The sequence below is a fragment of the Pinus tabuliformis genome, chromosome 1_2 (genome assembly GCF_031772625.1).
Source record: "Pinus tabuliformis cultivar Carrire ecotype Pingquan chromosome 1_2, CPIR1, whole genome shotgun sequence".
Lineage (NCBI taxonomy): Eukaryota > Viridiplantae > Streptophyta > Pinopsida > Pinales > Pinaceae > Pinus > Pinus tabuliformis.
The window spans coordinates 715,414,737-715,435,255 of NC_142298.1; the positions used below are offsets into that span (position 1 = coordinate 715,414,737).

The following is a 20,519-nucleotide window of genomic DNA, read 5'->3' on the forward strand; positions in this document are numbered from 1 at the left end:
CTCCAAAACATTAATCAAATACATTATGATTAATTTTTTTTTAAGACAAAGTTATAGCGATAGCCATTTAGGGTATTTTGGGTCATTGAATTTTACAGGTGAAGAACCTTATTCGTCATTTTGCTCATATAAAATATTGATCAAATAAATTATGGTTAAATTCCTTTTATAAGACAAAATTACGGCAATGGCCATTTTAAGGCGCTTTGAGTCATTGAATTTCACATGTCAAGAATCTTATTCTTTCTTTCTTTTCTTTCTCTCTCTCTCTCTTTTTTTCATAAGGAGATAAAAACTTTGGTTTATACAATGTACTAGTACATTTTACACAATATTCTACAATATGGCTTATATATATGCAATGGTGATCTTTTCAAGTGACATCCATATGACAATTAAAAACAACTTCACTAGCTCCCATCCATACAATAATGGATATACATGCAACACATACACATGATGATGAACATATATGTAATGATGGACATGTAATGATGAATATACTTGCAACCTATACATGCAACAATGGATCATGAACAATGTACATCACTTAATTAACAAAAGCTCTGCAACCATATAAATATTAATTGCAATTGACATAATCTCTGCAACCAAAAAAATATTGATTGCCGAAACTTATATCTCATACAGGATTAAAACTCCACATACATAGCTTTTAACCCATTTCACTATTAACCACATTTTAAACATTAGGCAAAATTATATTAAAGCATAACCTCTCTAAGTATTCAAACATGGGCCCATTCTGTGCATACAAAACATCAATCAAATAAATTAAGGCCTCGCTTTGTGCATACAAAACATTAATAAAATAAATTAAGGCCCCACTTTGTTCATACAAAACATTGATCAAATAGATTAAACTCTTTCTATGGAAAGAATAAGAGGTTGAGCCTCCTTTAGTATCAATGTAACTACAAAGCTTTTCATGTTGTAGGAGGTGGAAATTGGTATTAAGAAGTTGAGTATAGGAAAGTAAAAGACTTGGTTGAACTTCAAGTAGAATATCTAAAATGGAGAATGTACACTCTTTCACCACACATCATTGAAATATTCAATAACATCATTCAACAAGGATTCCCAAGAGTCTTGACAAGTAGCTTAACAATACCCTTTTAAAAATGGAGACATTAATAATCCTTCCAACTATAGAACCATTTTGATCATTTCTTTATTTGTGAAGCTTTTCAACAACATGGTAGAAATATAATTAGTAAGTGGGCAGAATTAAAATAAAAAAAGGCAAAAGAGTAAGCAGGTTTTAGGTCGAAACATTCTATGGTGGATCATGGTATCACACTGAAACACATTATTTAAAAGGTTTAAGGGGACAAAGAAGAAGTATTTTGTTGCTTTGTTGACTTCAGAAAGGCATTTGACATGGTCCCTAGAGATAAGTTGTGGCATAGAATGGAAGTACTTGAAATTCCTTTGCATTATAGAGTTGTTGACCATAGGCCCTACGAAGAGGTCAAAGTCAAAATTAGAACTTCAACAGACATTTCATAAATCTTTAGAAGTGGCATTGGAGTGAAACAACGCTGCCTTTTATCCCCTACTCTTTTTGATCTATATATTGACAAATTGAAAGAGTGACTACATCTCCAAGGTGCAGATGGTGTCCGTTAGGGGGAGTTTGTGATAAGGCTTCTTTTATATGTCGATGACCTTGTGTTTATTGCTAAATTGGCCCATGGATTGTAGATGTACCTATATGCCCTTGAGCATTTTTATATAGCAACGAGGATACAAATCAATATCAATAAGACCAAAATAATGATTTTCTATAATAAAAGGAAGAATAGTCAACATACATTATTCTTTGAAGGCAATAATCTTGATGAAGTAAATGAGTACAAGTACCTCAAGATTGATTTCAACAACAAGCTTAATTGGGAGGTTGTAGAAAGAAAAGAACTTCAGGAGGGTGGAAAGCATTATATGCTCTTCAAAATAGATGTGGAGGTAGAGCTTTGAGATTGGATAACAACTAAAGTGCTTTCTGGGCTCCTAGTTCATTCAATGATGCTCTATGGGCGTGAATTGTGGGCTAGCAACACCTCCATTTCAAAATGGAAACAAATTGAGAAAACTTAAAAATGCTTGATCATGAGCACGTTCAAAATAAAAAGTTCAGTTACTTGTGAGATAATGTTTAGTGAAATAGGGGCAACTCCCATCTAAGCAATTGCTATGGTGCATTTCATAAGCTATTTAAAAAGAATGAACAAACAAGAGTAGGTAGATTGCCTAAAGTTGTCTTCAATGGAAGCATGGGTGAAAGAATAAAATATGGATGAGACAAAACAACAAATTGATGCATAAATTGAATATCTACTTCAATGCCCGTGCCACAAATAAGGAGTTAAATAATTTTGTTATGGAGAAGTTCCATAAGCCTATATGAGGAAAAGCGTCGGGTAGAAAGAAGAAGTACTATGTTGAGGAATTCAACCTTACTTGTGATCCCCAACAAAAAGAGTACATTGGAGCTAATATTTTGTGGAGAGTAAAAATTCTTACTGCTCAATGAAGAACTAACTCGGATCAACTTTGGTATGAAACAAGAAGGTGGAAAATACCTAAAAAAACTTTGAGAAGAACAAGTATGTATTTTTTGCACTACGAGGTAGTAGAATGTGAAGCTTTCACACACATCAAAACAATTATGACAATATGTTAACAACTATTTCATAATATTATCTTTTTAGCGAAAAGACTCTTAAAAAAATAAACCAACAAATGATCAATTTAATAAAAAGAGGAAAAATATAAAAACCTTAATTTATTTCTTTCTTTCTTTCCTAAACATTAGAGTCTCACAGAAAATTCCACCTTGTTAAATGTCCGCACGCACCCTATATATAGTCTTTAATCCATTTCAATGTTGGCCAAACCATGACTCCATTGAGCAATCCGATAAGAATGGGAGAGCGACAGGACAGTTATTGTGAATATTTTATGTTCTAGACAGCCATGACTGCCCATACACTCCTCATTACCGTACACATTTCTGCTTTCTCGTCGATACTCTCAATCCCAGATTTGAAAACCAACTATAAGATCTCGGAGACCCGCAGATATTCTTTTCTAAAATTAAAGTTCCCCAGGGGTCATAGATGCAAGAAGCTCAAAAAATCTGTAGGGCAGTTCTTTCCTACTTTGGGCATTATGCCTACAGATGAGACCGCTTATAGGACAGTAGCCGGCAATATCGAAGAAGAAAGTGTGGGCTCCAAGACCATGTGGGCGAAGTTAGGTCAGAGGTTCAATTCCGCGGGCATTATGTCGAGCCTGAGAGTTATATTCAGGGAGCAGCATTTGGCTCTGCCGCATTTAAATGTCCCAGATATAAGGTGGGTCAACTGGAAAGAGTTGAAGGAGCAAGGATTTCAGGGGATTGTGTTCGATAAAGACAATACGCTGACGGCCCCTTACGCGCCCTCTCTTTGGCCCGGCATTGCAGATTCTCTAGAGGATTGTAAATCTATATTTCACGGGCGGATTGCTCTGCTCAGCAATTCGGCTGGTATGTTTCATCTACTATAGAACTATAGTTAACCGTGTTGCATAACAACTATTTTCATGGAATCCAGTGTATATATTGATATAAAAATGGTACTATGTTTATTTAATCAGATAAAACCGTATCCTCAGTGCTATGTTTGAAGTGACTCTACTAATTTTTTTTAAATGTTCTAATTTTTTTTAATACGCAAACAATGATCCACTGAGGGAAAAAAAGAAAAAGAAAAGCAAATGGTCAGGCTTCTCCCACGAGAAAAAATAGGTAGTACATTAACCGCTCCCATTAACCTAAGTCATTTGTGATTAACAAGAACAAAATTAATTGGTGTCACCCACGAGGGGCAAGCCTGGTTAGGTACTGTTACAGCCCCCGCGAGGTGGTCGCTGCTTAAGTTAAATTGTGAAGCATCTTCAATATCGGTCTCTGTTAGATTACAAACTGCCAAAATTATACATGTGGTGAGCAGAGACCGGTGGGCTCATGTAATTGTCAGGTATATCTTTATGTTCTTTATTCAGCTTCTTATTAGACTCTGTTTTTGGGATATAAGAGCTTGAAATTGATATCTTGATGCAAGGAGTTTCTTGCTTTGCCAACTTAGTTAGAGCTGGGTCTTCCTCGCTAGGGTCGTCTTCGCCAACTGCAGAATTTTGCATTAGGGTATCTTTAGGGGGTTCTGATTTATTGGCTGGTGCTGCTGGATGAAATGGCTTTCAATTCGACTGACTCTTTGACCGCCCGTGTTTCTTCTTCTCCCTGCTTTGAATAACCTTTTGATTTGCATTCGAACTTTCTTTTCCAGTGGGTGGATACTGACCTTCAACCTTATTAAGTATATTTTTAGTACAGGCTCCTTTCAGATGGCCTGCCTCTAAACAAAGTTTGCACCTGAAAGGCTGTGTTCTCATAGACCACAGCTGCTGGGTCCATTTGAAATCTTAACAGTCTAGGAAAATTTTCTTTGATAAACCTCTTTACTCAAGTTCAACTCTGCACATATTCTGGCATCGGTAAAAAATATACTTTTCCTCCTGACTTGGATCAAACTTAATATATTTACCTTAAGAATTTATGATTTCTTGCAATGTCTACTCTTCTCATAAGTAGACGGGGAGATTTGGCAATCTCACCCAGATCAGGGTTGAGGAAATAGTCATTGAAGCAAGGTTGATTAAAGGGAACCATGGTTGAAGGAAGAGGCCAGCTCTGCCTTGGAACCATTGTTTTTGGAACCACCTGGTCTGGATTGGTTCACCCCTTGAGGACCCCAAACTGGCCTGTGGACCAGATCAGCTGAACCAGTTGCCAACCCACGGATCCAACAGCACAAATAAGCCATAACTGGTAGTAATGAAAGGGAAAAGAAATATCAGCTATCACTGGTAATATTTTATCCTTGAAGTAAAAGTTGATATTCTCTTTTATCTTTCTTTTTTTATCCTTTTACTTAAAATTTGAACTTACTGGTAACGTCTCCAGGATGGTTGAGAGTGGTTCCAACCTCCTAGAACTTGATATGAATAAAGAAGAATTCATATCCTGTAATGTCTCCAACTCAAACCTTGAAAACTAACAGCAAATTGGCTGTCTTTTCCTTGGCTTACCCAAGAGGAAAAGGATGCAGAGCCACATTGGGTTTGGGCACATGCATGTGGATTAGTGCGCATAGATAAGATTGAGCATGATTGGGAGTTATTTGGAGCACATGCATGAGTGAACTAAAGACCATTGGGATGCATGCACTGATTTAGGAATGAGTTGGCACTTTTCTTGGAGTTAACTACAACACATGCATGCATGGGGAGATAACTGAGAGTGTAGTCCAGTTAACTAGGCGCATGCCTTTTTCTCTTCCACTTCAGGCAGTTTGACATGAGTTAGATCCAGAGTATCTCCACTAGACTAAGCACATGTTTCTTCTCTCCTCTTCTACTTCAGTTGAACTCAAATGTATTCCCTTAGCCTTGCACATGGCCATCTCATCCCAGTTTACCATCAGCTAACTAAAATGCATGGAAGAGAACTCCAAGACGACTAGTGAGTTAACAATGTGCATCTCCTTGAAACATTGTCTTAACTCCAGCGCTTGAATACTTTACTTTGGGTCATCCTCAAGTTGATAAGGCACACCTACACATCAGCTTGAGTCTCACTAATGCACATGGGTTGAAAACAGAATCTTGCATGGATAATTCGACTTCCATAGTTGATAAAAGGAGAAGGTTGCTTTGGTAGTTGTGAGCTGTATGTTGTGAGTTTTCTATTCTATGCTGCTGCAATTTTGGGCTTAAGGTCTGACAATCTTGAGTATCCATGGTTTCAAAGAAACATATGGGCTCCCTTTAGTCAGAAGGGTGTGTTTTGGTGGAAGAGCTCTGGCTTGTGAGACCCTAGCACATCATCTTTTCTGGGTTGCAATCATTCATAAGTCTTGGAGGTCGATTTGGAGATAAAATTCAGAGGACAATTTCAAATTTGTGTTTATTTTAGTAAGTTATCTTCATATTTCTAATTTCTGAATTTTATATGCAAATAAAATTTCAAATTCTGCTGTTCCCATGTTTTGGAAATATTATTATTTTTCTAGTATCTCTATTTGTGGATATATTATAGTGGTATCATAGTTGCAAGACGTGGCATCTTGTTTGGGTTAACTGCATGCATGAAGAGGGTGCTCATAATCTGGAAAAACAGGAAGAAATATGGTTGGAAATGATCAACCATCGCCATCAAGTGAGGAAGAGGCAAAACAAATGTTTGCAGAAATGTTAAAACAACTACAAATGAACAACCTTTATTTGAGTCAGATGGCTCAAAACACAACAAATGGAAGAAATCTGGTGCATACGGAGGGAGTGGAAAGTAGCAAGGTTGAAGAAAACATTGAACATTCTTCCAACAAACCTTTAGGTTCAACACAATCTAGACCTTTCATGCCTATTTTTATACAAGAGGATGAGCCTACACAAGAGGAACCTATGGAGGACAATGAGGACGCTGAAATATTAGCTAAGTATCAAGCTTTGGGGGCAGATTTTCAATCAACCATCTCTTTTAAGGACTACTTGGAGGTCACAAAATGAACAGAGCCAAAGCAAAAGCGATGGAACCAAGGGAAGTGGAATTATGGGTTGCAAAAGAGGTTGGGATGTCTATCCTTACCAAGTTTTGATGGATCATTCAAATGTACAACTCTGGCTTGGATTCATAAATTGGATACTTATCTTGCCCTAAATCAGATGACGAAAATTGAGGCCATCAAGTTTGCTACCCTTCACCTTGAAGGAGCTGCACATGAATGGTGGTATCATAGTTTAGTGACACAAGGACATGGTGCAATAGTCTCTTATGATCAATTTTGCACTACATTGATAGAGTGGTTTGACCACAAGGATTCAAAGGCACACTCTACTGGGTTGGCTTAGTTGAGACAGCTTGGGACACTTGATGCATATATTTCAAAGGTTCAATAGTTGTCAATCATGGTTTCTGATGTGACTGAGAAGAGATTGATTTCTTGGTTCATAGAGGGCTTGTCAGAACCTCTCAGGGGTTGGGTCAAAGCTTTTGATCCACCAATATTTCGGGATGCTATAAACGTGCAAGGAATATGGAGTTATCCACACCACAGGCTAGGTTTCCTAGCAAGTTTTCACATAGACCCTTATCACAAAGTTGGTTGTAGAGGAAGGACAAGAAGCCAGAGTATAATAGACCTATAGGTGAGATGTCTAGGCCAGTTGGTGGTGCACCTTGTGATTCGAGGGATGAGTTGAGATGAAAAAGGCTTTGCTTTGATTGTCATGAACCTTGGATCACTTCTAGATGTAAGTATAGAAACAGAGGCAAGGCCCACTGGATTGAGGTCTTTAAGGAGCCTAGTGATGATGAGTCAAAAGCGACATAGGTTCTTGATGAGCAGATGGATGGAGAGACAGGTGCAAATGAGCACTCGGATGATTTGGAAAAGATAGATGGTGCATTTGCAACCCTCACTACCATTCCTCATTATAATGCCTTCAAAATAAATGGTGTTATGCAAGGATAGCGAGTTGTTGTGTTGATTGATATTGGGGCTATCATCAATTTCGTTGACTCATCTTGTGTGAAGAAGTGGTGTTTGCAAGTTAGGGAGCATGATGGTTTTTGGGTGCAGACAACAAGTGGCCTGATGTTGTGTTATGTTCATCGTGTTCCACAATTGAGTATAACTTTGGGTAATTACACCTTTACTAATGACTTTTATGTGGTTGACATTGAGGATACCAATGTTGTGTTGGGTGTTCAGTGGTTGTATTCTATAAGTCCAATTGTTACAAACTTTAAATCTATGCAATTGAGTTTCGCAATAGATGGTAGGAGGGTGGTATTATGGGGCTTAACTTCAGATGCTCCTAGAGGCATTTCATCTAAGAGGATGGAGAGCGTTTTTCGACAATCGGGAGTTGTTGGATGTAGGACATATATGGCCTAGTTCTAGTTCGTTCGCTTCCTCTGTTGCCTTGGTGAAGAAGAAGGATGGCACTATGAGGATGTGCATTGATTATTGTGGACTTAATAAGAGGACCATCAAGAACAAATATCATATTTTGCGTATTGATGAGTTGATGAATGATCTACATAGAATGGTCTATTTCTTCAAAATAGATCTTCATTCAGGATACCATTAAATTCAAATCTGAGAATAGGATGTGTACAAAACAACTTTTAGGTGCCACTTTGGACATTATGAGTATTTGGTGATGCCCTTTGGGTTATCAAATGCTCCAAATACTTTTCAGTCTTGCATGAATCGTGTGTTTAACAAGCAGTTGCGGAAATTTGTGCTAGTTTTCTTTGATGAAATCTTAGTATATATAAGTCATGGGAAGAGCATCTTCGACACGTTGATGAATTGTTAAGTATATTATCAGCTAATTTCCTTTTTTTGAAAGCCTGTAAGTGTGAGTTTGGCATGACTGAGCTATCAATTTTGGGATATGTCATTGTGGGAAGTGGTGGGAAGGCACATCAGGGGAAGATTCAAACTATACTTGATTGGCCACAAGCAAAGAATGTTTCACAATTGTGGGCCTTCATTGGTATGTGGACATGCTATAGACGGTTTTTGAAGGGATTTTCTTCATAATTGCTCCTATGACAAATTTGATCAAGAAGGATGCTTTTGTTTGGACGGGTGAGACTCAAGGAATTATGGATCATCTTAAGAAGGTAACGAGTACTTGTCCTATTTTGGCTTTTCTGGATTTTTGTAAACCTTTTGTGCTTGAGTGCGATGCATCGGGTATTTGGTATTAGTGTTGTTTTGATGCAAGACAAGCATCCCATTGTTTATGAAAGCTGAAAATTGAATGAAGTTGAAAGGAGATTCTCCACATATGATAAGGAGATGTTGGCCATCATGCACACACTTGAAAAGTTTTGTCAAATCTTGTGGGCTGCAAGTTTATTGTGAGCACTAATCATAACAACCTCAAGGATTTCATGGAGAAAAAAGGATTAAATGGGAGACAACAATGTTGTGTAAGTAAGCTACAAGGGTATGACTTTGACATTAAATTCGTCAAGGGGAAGAATAATGTTGTTGCTGATTCATTATTAAGAAATCCTTCGTTTTTCCCACTTTCAGAAATTTTAGCCTCTTGGAAGGATCGCATACTAGTATAATATGTGTAAAAAATCAGCATGCCTATGATATTTTAGATGGTAAAATTGATGATGGAAGATATAAAGTGATGAATGACATCATCTATTACAAGAATAGAATCTACCTAGTGATCGAAAGTAAGTTTAAGCACAAAATTCTAATTGTTGTTCATAACAATCAGCTTGTTGGTAACCCTAGTTATTTGAAGACATACAGGTCTGTGCATGAAAGGTTCTCATGGAAGGGTATGAAGGATGATGTTCTCAATCATGTGAGGGAATGCATAGAATGCCACAAAAACAAGGTGACAATTTTTGTTGTGGCAAACAAGAATATAACCTCTCCTTTCTTCCTTGTTTGTACAATTCCAGGATCTCAACCAACCTTGGAGAGTTTTAATGAAAAGAGGAGGAAGGAGGCAGATATGGTAGTGAGGAGGTTTTGGTACCATAATAGTCTTTCATTCAACTATGCAAAGTCTTATTTTTATCAGCCCATGGTGGATGCCATTACAGGTGTCGATCTTGGATGCAAAGCCCCATCTTATAATTCACTTATGGGGAAAGACCTAGATGAGGAGCTCGAGTGTGTCAAGGCACAATTGGAGAGCATTAAAAGCTCATGGAAGTTGACAACTTGCACAATTTTGTTTGATGGGTGGACAGATCGGAAAGGAAAAACAATAATAAATTTTGTTGTAACTTGCCCTAAAGGAACCATGTTCCTAAGATCCATTGATGCATTTGCACATGTAAAGGATGCACATTTAATTTTTACATTGTTGGCTAAGGTTGTGGAGGAAGTTGGGGTTGCAAATGTTGTCTAAGTAATCATGGACAACGCAACAAATTATGTGGCAAATGGAAGGTTGCTTTGTGCCAAATATCCCACCATATTTTGGATTCTGTGCACTGCCCATTGCATAGACTTGATACTGGAGGGCATTAGTTGAGGTGGGTGCAAGATGTTGTGTAAGAGTGCAAACAAATTACCAAGTATATTTATAACCATGCTTGGTTGTTGAACCTTATGAGGGAATTCATAGAGGGTGAGCTTAGTCGCCTAACTATCACACGATTTGCTACAAACTTTCTTTCCCTCCAAAGCCTTTTGTATGAGTACCAAGCTTTGAGAAGAATGTTTTGTAGCCAACAATGGATATTTTGGAAAGATAGCACAAAACCAGAAGCATTGGCTGTGAAAGCATCTCTCCTAGGTGATAGTTTATGGGAGAAAGTCATTGAGATTGTCAGCTTCATTGAGCCCCTTGTGAAAGTCTTGAGATTGATGGATGGAGAGAAACCGACAATGGTATATATTTATGAGCGCATGGATACGACCAAAGAGGCCATCAAGACTTTCTACAAGGGAGCTGAATCCAAATATCTCCCTTTATGGGAAATTATTGATTCTAGGTGGGACAAGCAACTACATTCACCATTGCATGCAATGAGAGCATATCTCAATCCGAGCTTATTCTATATTAAGGGGTCTGACATTCAAAAATATCCCGAGGTGATGAGAGGTGTCATGTTATGCATTGAGAAGATGTTCCCAGATCAAGATATTTAGGACAAAATCAACATGCAACGAGATATGTACAAGGAAGCATCTGGCATGTTTGGATTTAGCTGAAGCCAATAAATGCCTTGTGCAAATTGTTAGAACGTAGCTTGTAATTTTGCTAGTTTTCTTTTATATGTTTGGTGGTGCAAACTAATAATTTTTGTTATTTTTTACAACACATTGGTGGATAGATTGTGGCTCTGAGGCACCACAATTACAAAAATTCGCCATCAAAGTTCTGAGTCAACCCTGCAACACTTTTGGTTGTGAACACAATTTGTCGGTACTTGAACACATCCACAACAAAATAAAAATAGGTTGGAGCATGAGAGGTTGGAGAAGTAGATTTCATCTACTACAACCTTCAAATGCTCACAAAGCAACTGCAGCCAAACGATTTAGATCCAATTTTATTGAATAGTATCGATTTAGAGTCCGATTAGGTTGTGGAGGAAGAGTCCCCTGATTTGAGTTGGCTTGATGAAGAGACTGAGGATTGCTCTAGTTTGCCATCTCAAATGGAAACTCCAAATACACCTACCTCACAGTTGCTTCAACCTTGCCATGTTGGCACTAGCTCCTCTAGGGCTTACTCTAGGCCTAGTTGTGCATGAGACTCAAGATTGTTATGATATTATGACTTATCATTTATGACATATGTATTTGAATTTTAAAGCTGATGCCATTTTTGTTTTTGATTATGGAATCATGATTCCTTTTCCTATTCACTATCTAAATTTTTTGCTTACAAAAATCGAATATGTTATGTTGTATTATCATAGCTATGAGATGATGCTATGAATTATTGCATATATTGTGGTTTTATAACTTATAAGGATTAGAAATATCTTCAATTTCTTTTTTTTTTGTGCTTAAAATTTACCATATTTTAAGTATTTTTATTTTTATTATTATTTTTTGTATTTTGTCGAGTCTTATACAAGTCCTATAGGAGTTGTTTTCGATTCTTATACGAGTAACCGATTCAATAGCCAGACAAGTCTTATACGAGTTTGAGTCATGCAACATTGGTTCTAGCTACCCAAGGGGTTGGATGATGATGTTTTTTTTTTTTGACAGAAACGGCTATGGGGTGTTTATATTCATCTTGGCCTGAATGCTGAAAATTTGATTATATTAAGGACTTCTGTGTCCTGTTGCATCTCTCTGCTAAGAATGAGAGTGCAGCTGAAGCTTGAAGACTTCTTCCTTGATAAGGGATTTATGTTTTCAAATTCAGAGATTTTTCCCCACTTGAAGATACAAACAAATTTATTTAAGAGTAAGCAGTAAAACATGACAGTAATCAGCTTATGGGATGGGTTCCCATGATTCCTCTTCGCCTTTCATCTTGACCCCGGCAGAGAGAAGGGCAGCTTTGTTGGCTTCATTGTCCGCCTCTTTATTATGAGTTCTCAACACATGATAGTAATTCAGCTTCTGAAAAGCATTTTCCAAGCCCTTGATTCTGGATATCAGCCTTGCTAGATTAAGATCCAACGCTGGGGAGTTTGAAATCATTGCGTTTATAATGATCTGGGAGTCGCCTATAACAATAGCTTCACTTATATTTAGTTCTTTGAGGATCTTGAGGCCTTGAAAGAGGGCCAAAGCCTCAGCTTGAATGCTGGTTGAATGTCCAAGCCCCCAAGCAAAGGAATGAATTTTTTCCCCAGAAGGATTTACCACAACACCTCCTGCACCAGCTTTGCCCGGATTGCCCTTTGCTGCCCCATCAAAGAAGAGAGAATGTCTTGAGTGCGCTTTGAGCCATTCTTGAAAATCTGTTTCAGTTTTCCTTATTTGCCAGTCCTGAAGAGAAGGAGCGTTTCTGACTGCTGGTTGAAATTGCAAGTCAAGGAATGATCCCCAAGCAATGTCCTGTTGGCTGAGATTGGAGTCATCTTTTATATCCATCAAGCACTCCTTAATATGGCATTTAATTTTGATTTCTAAGACCTTGTGATTCTGCATAGTGTTTCTGAAAATTCTTCTATTCCGTTCAAGCCATATCTGCCAACAAAGAATCTTTGGAAGGATAGCCCATGCAGTTTTGATTACCTGATTTTTAGGAGGCTGGCCAGGATATCTGATTGCCCAATTTGAAAAAAGTTCGGCAGTGGAACAAGGCAACTGAAAGTTGGGATCCAAATTATGAATGAAGGAGAACCAGATCTGCTTAGAAAATTTGCACTCAAGAATTAAGTGGACTGCTGTTTCTGCGTTTTCTTTGCACAGCGAGCATATGGAGGGACCGTGGAATCCTTTCCTCTGCAAGATGTCATATGTTAGAATTCTGCCATGGCAAAGAAGCCAAGCAAAGAAATCGACCTTGGGCCATGAAGGGAAACGCCAGACTCCCTGCCAAGGAGCTGGGTCGGGGGGGACGTAAGGCCTCTCATTCAGCTTGATGTATCCCATGGAGACAGCATAGCCTCTGTTATTCGACCCCCAGCCTTTCGAATCTCTTTTCCTCATGTGTGTGGGTGCCAAGCTGTGAAGAAGATCAAGCAACGTGGACCATTCTTTGAGTAGATGAACCGACACTTCAATGTTTTTCCAACCTGCCCAAACAGAGTCGCTCCAATGGGATATATCCCACAATGTACACAGGCCCTCTCTGTCCATCCAGCATTGCAACGCTCTAATGGAAGCTCTGTCTTCAATAGGGTCCTTATTCACGATTTTATCAGTCCATATATTTATCTTTTTGCCATTGCCTGGGATCCAGTAGGAATGCGCTTTGATTAAGGGAGCAGCTTTAACCAACAGGTTGAGGAAGGATGAGTTGGGCATGTGAATCACATTGTCTAAACAGCTTGAACGCGGACCTTTGGTTGGATGATGATGTTAGGAGGTATATGTTTCATGATATTTCTGATGTTTCCTAGTGACTTAGTGTGTTGATGTATGATGTTGGTGTCACTAGGATGGAGTGTTCTACATGGACCTCATATGTTGGATGTGTAATGGGGATCATACTTGATGATTGGATGGGTTGGCACATTGTTACGACCTCTTATCTTATGACGTTGCTATGGTGGGATGATGCATGTTGCCATTGTGGGGTTTTCCTAGGTGATGTAATTTAATGCTGTAACATTTGCTAGACATCACTTAGGGAAATGTGTTTCATGATATTAGCACCCTCATTGATGTGTTATTTCCCAAGTTTGAGTTAAAAGGTGGGGTACAACATACAATTTGATGGTAATCTAACTTTTTCCTAATGTTTGATGATGATTTTTGTTGTAGTAATCTCTTGGTGGTGGTGTGCATTAGGTTGGGCTTTATATTTTGTTGTTATCATGGTGGGTTTTTGGTAGGGAGAACATCTTTTCTTTACATGGTACGTCACATTATTAGAGTGCACCCCTCATCGCCACACACGGTGATTTAATTTTTTGGTGACTATTTGGAGGGGGGACTATGGCTATATTTGAGTATTAACCTTATGCACATATGTTGAGATTGATTTAATTATTCAATGGTTAAATTAAATTATAATCTAATTTATTTAGATTAAGGTTAATAGCTAGGGCACACTACTTCATTGACTTCCTTTTCACACTTAAAGGTCTTAGTTGGAGTTGGTTAAGGCTTTCTAGAGGCACAACCCTCTTCTTGGGCACAATTACCAAGCATGCATTATTTTATTGTTTCTTTGAGAGGTTGGCACACCTATAGGGAACACTCTCTTGGGTTGTTTAGATATCTTTGTAACATGGCTTATGGAGTAATACTTTGTTATTGAGGTCTGACCACTCTTGGTACATTCTCCTAGGGCACACTTCATGTTAGGGTCCTAACTTCCTCAATAGATAGATTACTATGTATCACAATGTATGAAGGCCATCACTAGTAAATAAGGCCCATGTTATAGTGTGAACATGATTATTGTAGCAAAGATTACTAGAAGGTTTCGCTCACTAGAAAGTTTCTTCCTAGAATATTCTCGAGGATTAGAAAGTACTATATAAAGATGTAGAAGCATTGTAAAATGTGTCTTGAAAATCACTTGTAATCTAAGATTTGATCTATTGGAGGTTGACCCCTCGAAGAGACAAGTGAAATTTGCTTTTATATCAATAAAGGTATAGTATTCCAATTCATATTATCATTGTGTTTGCAATTCTCTTTCTTTTTGCAATATTTTTTGAGTAATAACTAACTTTTGTTTTGAATATTTTTATTTGACACATCACAAGTGGTATTAGAGCACATTCGCACATTTTTTTAGAATATATAATATGTTTTGACATCTTTAATTAACACAAAGATCCATCTTTAAGCGGGTAAACTTGTGGTCGGGTAGCATGCATAGATAAAATGCTAGAGGTTTCACTCTATTGGAAACACTTGTAACCCTTGTTGGTGCCCCTTTGAGTAATACTGCATCGGATAACACTCGTATACATAATTCACTTCCACATACTCTCGAGTATGTTGAAAAAGCTACCAAGGAGGTGTTTCCTAGTGTTATTTGACTAAGCCTAGGAACACAAAGTGAACCCACCTTTTGAGTGTGACTTTATGAAAAAAAGGTATATGGTACAAAAAGTTATTAAAGTGACTAGAGGGGCTTATTAATGAAGAGGGAGACATAGGAGGGGGTCAATGGGAGATTAGATCTACGTCCTTGATTAAGAGAAGCTGACATCTAATCTTAGCCCTTGATCTTAGGGAGAGGGATTCTCATCATTATGAGACTAAAAGGAGGAAAAAGGCAAAGTGAGAGCTCATTCTTCATGTGTAGTTGTTGGAGAAGAGAAGAGGAGAGGTGAAGCCGAAAGGTGAAAGAGAGGCTAAGATAGCAAGTGTAGTAGCAAAGAGAGACCATCAATTGGCCCAAATTTCTAGGCTAGGAGGTAGCACGCAGGTTGAGGAAGTACTAAGAGGTGGCACACAGTCTGAGAGGGTTCAACAATCACTCCCATTGCATAATTTGAGGATGCTACAATGCAATTTTCGATGGAGAGTCAAAGTATTTATTGCATGCTTGATAGGCTCAAATTTCAAGGAGAAGAGTGCAGGTTTGTGGCATGAAATTCATGGTAGAAATTCTGGATTTGGGGCCCGAATTTTAAGGATAAAATTCTAGGTAGAGGGCTTGAATTCGAGGTGTTGGAAGTCTGGCAGTGACATGAAAAATGAGGGCTGAGAAGTTGAACCAGGGCACACATTCTAAGGGCAGTGATTGCTAGACAATGGCACGCTTTTCAAGGACAATGGCATGATTTCCTAGACAACAAGGGGAGAGATAAGTACCCCTATGTAATTAATGCTGTAATAAATTCTCTGAGAAAAGAAAAATAAAATCCTCTTCCTAACTGGCTTTCCCTTCGGGGTTTTTCTAGTGTCTGTGTTGACCAAATTTTTTTCCAAAAATTGTGTGCATGCCTGTGAAATTTTTTATCAACTGAAAGTGAATGTGAAAAGTAGTGGTAATCTTTTAGTGTTTCAGTTGCAAGTTTATATTCATGTTTAACTCAACAATGAACATGGGGTTTTGGCATTAAACACTATGAGAAAAACAAATCGAAACTGGGTTGGGGCTACAGGACACAAAATTTCTACTTGGTATCAGAGCACTAGTGAATCAACAATTGATAAACAGTGACCAACAAAGCATAAACTAGACTATATACCCAAAGATTTGTGGTTGAGAAGGAGGTTGTTTGTTTAGTTTCAACGTTTAGAAGTTGTGTTGGTTGAGAGGGTCAGATGGCTACTGGATTGAGTGATCCCAAAAAAAGATATTTAATTGAAATGTGAGTTATTGTCTTTTAGAAAGTGTTAATGCATGATTCTTTAAAAACACCATTAGGCACAAGCATGAAGAACCGATAAGAAATTTTGCAGCAAAATAGAATAGCAAATCATGAAAAGAAAAGCGGCAAGAGATTATTAACTGAGTTCGACTATCTTCGAGCCTACATCTCCGGGCCCCGGTAGTCAATGGGGAGGCCTTGATATTAAAACTTCAAATCCCAAAAAATACATCAACGTTACATCAACAAGATCCTTGGATGGTCCAGTTGTGTTCTACTCGACCTCAGAGTTCCAACGCAATTGACCGCTCAGAAAAAGACCTCTTACAGCTCCAGAAATCAGCATGCAAAGTTTCACCTCCAAGTCTCCAAAACTACCCTAAAAACTCTTCTGCTGCATAGAACGTTACAATTCCGCTCAAGGAACCAAGCTCACCTCTTCCTATCTCCTCTGCCCCTTCATGGCATAACATTACATGTATATATAGTGTTTGTGACCAAACCCTAATGCCAAACATAGTATGAATTAAATTACATATCGCATTGTTATAACGATATAACAATATGGTTCTATTTAACATTTGTTTAGAACCGCACCATATAAAACATTACATTCGATGCAATGGAAACTATGCACATATCAACCATGTACTACCTTAAACTCTGGCACGTTTATATGGTTTCCAAAACTTAGCATATAGTTACAACCCAAACCCATCGTATTATATCCCATGGCATAAATCGCTACAACCAAATAGAATATAGCATGTGAATGGCGAAGTGGTGGAACTGTTGTAGTCATGGTGGATTCAGAACACGTCACGTCGTTTGTTCCCATGGTTTGAAGCGGAGATTCCGTGGCAAGTGTGTTGAACTAAGTTTTAAACTTAGCATAGCATTCTCGGCGGTGGTATCACATTAGAACCCGTGGCATATGAACATGGTGGAGTAGTGGATCCCGTGGCTTGGAGCAGTGATAGCGACGTTGTTGTCGAGATCGAAAGGCTCCAACGTGTACCAACTCTGCGGTGGTGTTGTCACATGGTTTAACACTTTAATATTAACCTCCACCATGCATTGTAACATGTAGTTTGCAATATATTTCGTTGCCCTGTTTAAACTTAGGTTTATAACCCATATCCATTTGAGACATTACATGTTTGATATATGGTGTGTGGCTTAAAATTTAATACCATAACATGTTTTAATATATGTTTCATAAACTATATGTTTGTGCTATGAGACTTATACCTTCACCATGTAATGAAGATCTGCACTCAAACTGAAGTTGACCTTGACCTGTTGACTGTAAATGCCATGTGTTGAGCAGTAAAAATGCGACATGCACTGATTTGTCACAAACTTCAACAAGCAGTTTCTCATTCATCCGGAGGCCAAATGCACTCGTTCAAGTTGCATTGGAGTTGTTTCTGCAAGCTCTACGCAATGGCGTTGCTTCCACTTGAATCCAATAACTTTGAATTTTAGGTTTTTTCTAGATCCTTGATCATCCATTGATCAATTTCGGATCATTTCCTCCCCACTAAGACCTTTTGGACCACCAAAAGGATTAAGTTCCATAAAACAAATGTGGGTTCCATTTTCCCACTTGGCCGACGTCCTTCCACCCTGTTTTGAACCTGTACACTTTACTCATCCATGCAATTGTCAGCAAAACACACAAATTGCAGAATATATCAAGTCCTTTTCACCCACATCTACATTCATATTTTCTGCTAATATCCAGGCACCACTAAACAATAATAAACCCATTAACAACATTGAAAGTATTGACATAGTTGTAACCATACCTTGCTTTCCTTTCATAGCTGAAACAAAACTCAACTTATCATGCTGCAACTCTTGTTGATGTTCAATTTTAGATCCCTCAAGCATGTCTTTCTGTTTGTAATTAACTTTAATGATCTCTTGCTTAGGTTCTTTAGATTGTACCACAACATCTTTACTGGCATAAGCTGTTTGTTTTAACTGTTCAACTATAAAAAGAGATTTATCTACTTTTGTGTTATGAGAATGTACAACATATTCAATTCCTTTTTTGAACAAGTGATATTGATTCTGTTCCTTGTAAAAGATCGCTTTTCTATCATATAAATATGGGCTACCCAAGACCATCCCACATGTATCTAGTTTTACCACATCACACATCACCTTATCCTTAAATTGAGAAGTTATTGCAAATGGTAACATGCATTGCTCAGTTACTCGTAATTTATGATTTCTTCTCATCCAAATTAAAGTATTTAGTTTACGATGCTTTATGGTTTTCAATACCAATTGCTCAACCACTTTTTTCTGAAATTAGGTTAGCTTGAGATCCACTATCTAACAATGTGTCGATCTTTGTATGTTTCATAATAACCCTTATATGAAATAACTTGCGCCTGGAACTGTTAGAATCATTACCTTCATCAGGTTTACTAGTCATAACCAATGTTGCGACCTGCGTCTCATTGCTTGAATTTGACCCTAGGTCGAACAGTTTCGCTGCTGCTGCTGCAACCTTTTGCTTCCCTTCATTGATCCACTTTGGTTTCATTTCGGGATGCAATTGCCAATAGTGATCCTCGTCATGGCCCTCTTTCTTGCAATGTTTACAAGAGAGATTTTCAACCTCCTTCTTGGTGATGTTTACTTTCTTTGCTTTCCCTTTTCCCTTGCTCTCCATTTTGTCTGTCGATTCTGATGTTACCCCAACTCCCAACTTACCTGCTTCAATGTAAGTTGCTTGTATTGCCACTTCATCCAGGTTAGTAGGACCGAACATAAATACAGTGTTGCGAACATACTCAGGTAATCCTCTCATGTATTTCATTAGAGTTTCTTGAGTATACAAAGGAATATCTAACATCAATGCCTTCTTACGAAACTTATCTGTATATTCCTGCACTGAATGACCTTTCTTAACTTTTAGTCCTTGCCATTCTATTAAAGCTTTTTCCTTATATCCCAATGGATAGAATTGCTTTCTAAGTGTAGTAATAAAATCAAACCATGATGGAAAAATCTTACCGATATGCTAAGTACCTTTCTGTAACTTACTCTGCCACTAGATCAATGCTGTGCCTACTAAACAAAGCGATTCTAGTCTGATTTTGACTTCATCTTCAGTGATCCGTTGCACACTACAATATACCTCCATTTGCTTGACCCAGTTTTCAAGCTTCTCAGCATCAACTTCTCCATTGTACATGGGTAACTTGAACTTAACATCAAGTTTCAACAGTGGTTTCGAAGTTTCAGGTGGAGTCAAGAGAGAAGTGATAGGGTCTTTTTGATTGCTTTCATCTTCTTTTCCAGATTGTGATGGCTGTCCTTCTTCGTCTTTAGATTTTGTGTCTTCACTTTTTGCTTTCTTAAACTCTCGATACATTTCTTCGACCATGGCTCGCAAGGTCATGAAAGCATCTACGAAACCTGCATCAAATCCAAACGAATGATCACTGCTTCCTTCTTCAGCCATCTCTTCTCCTCGAGTTGTCCTTCTTCTTGAGCCAACTTCTGGATCTCCTTCAACAAGTTCTCCTTCACCAAGATTTGATTTGCTCATGGTGATCATGCACACTTAAAATCACAATTATCAACAACTTGCTCTGATACCAAATGATCCCAAAATAAGATCTTTAATTGAAATGTGATTTATTGTCTTTTAGAAAGTGTTAATGCATGATTATTTAAAAACACCATTAAGCACAAGCATGAAGAACCGATAAGAAATTTTGCAGCAAAATAGAATAGCAAATCATGAAAAGAAAAGCGACACAAGAGATTATTAATGGAGTTCGACTATCTTCAAGCCTACATCTCCGGGCCTTGGTCTTCAACGGGGAGGCCTTTATATTAAAAATTCAAAGCCCAAAAAATACATCAAAGTTACATCAACAAGGTCTTTGGCTGGTCCAGCTGTGTTCTATTCGACCTCAGAATTTCGACACAACTGATAGCTCAGAAAAAGTCCTCTTAC

At 38.0% G+C, this 20,519-nt stretch overlaps 1 protein-coding gene across 1 annotated transcript in view; it reads left to right on the top strand.

The window, feature by feature from the left end:
* Window positions 1–2,904: 2,904 nt before the first annotated feature.
* LOC149207739 (phosphatidylglycerophosphate phosphatase 1, chloroplastic/mitochondrial-like) overlaps window positions 2,905–20,519 on the top strand; it is a 99,082-nt gene continuing 81,467 nt past the window's right edge. The window contains exon 1 of the mRNA XM_089395851.1: window positions 2,905–3,550. Coding sequence (XP_089251977.1) covers window positions 2,998–3,550 — 553 coding nt within the window. The 5' untranslated portion in view covers window positions 2,905–2,997. The remainder of the gene's footprint in view (window positions 3,551–20,519) is intronic.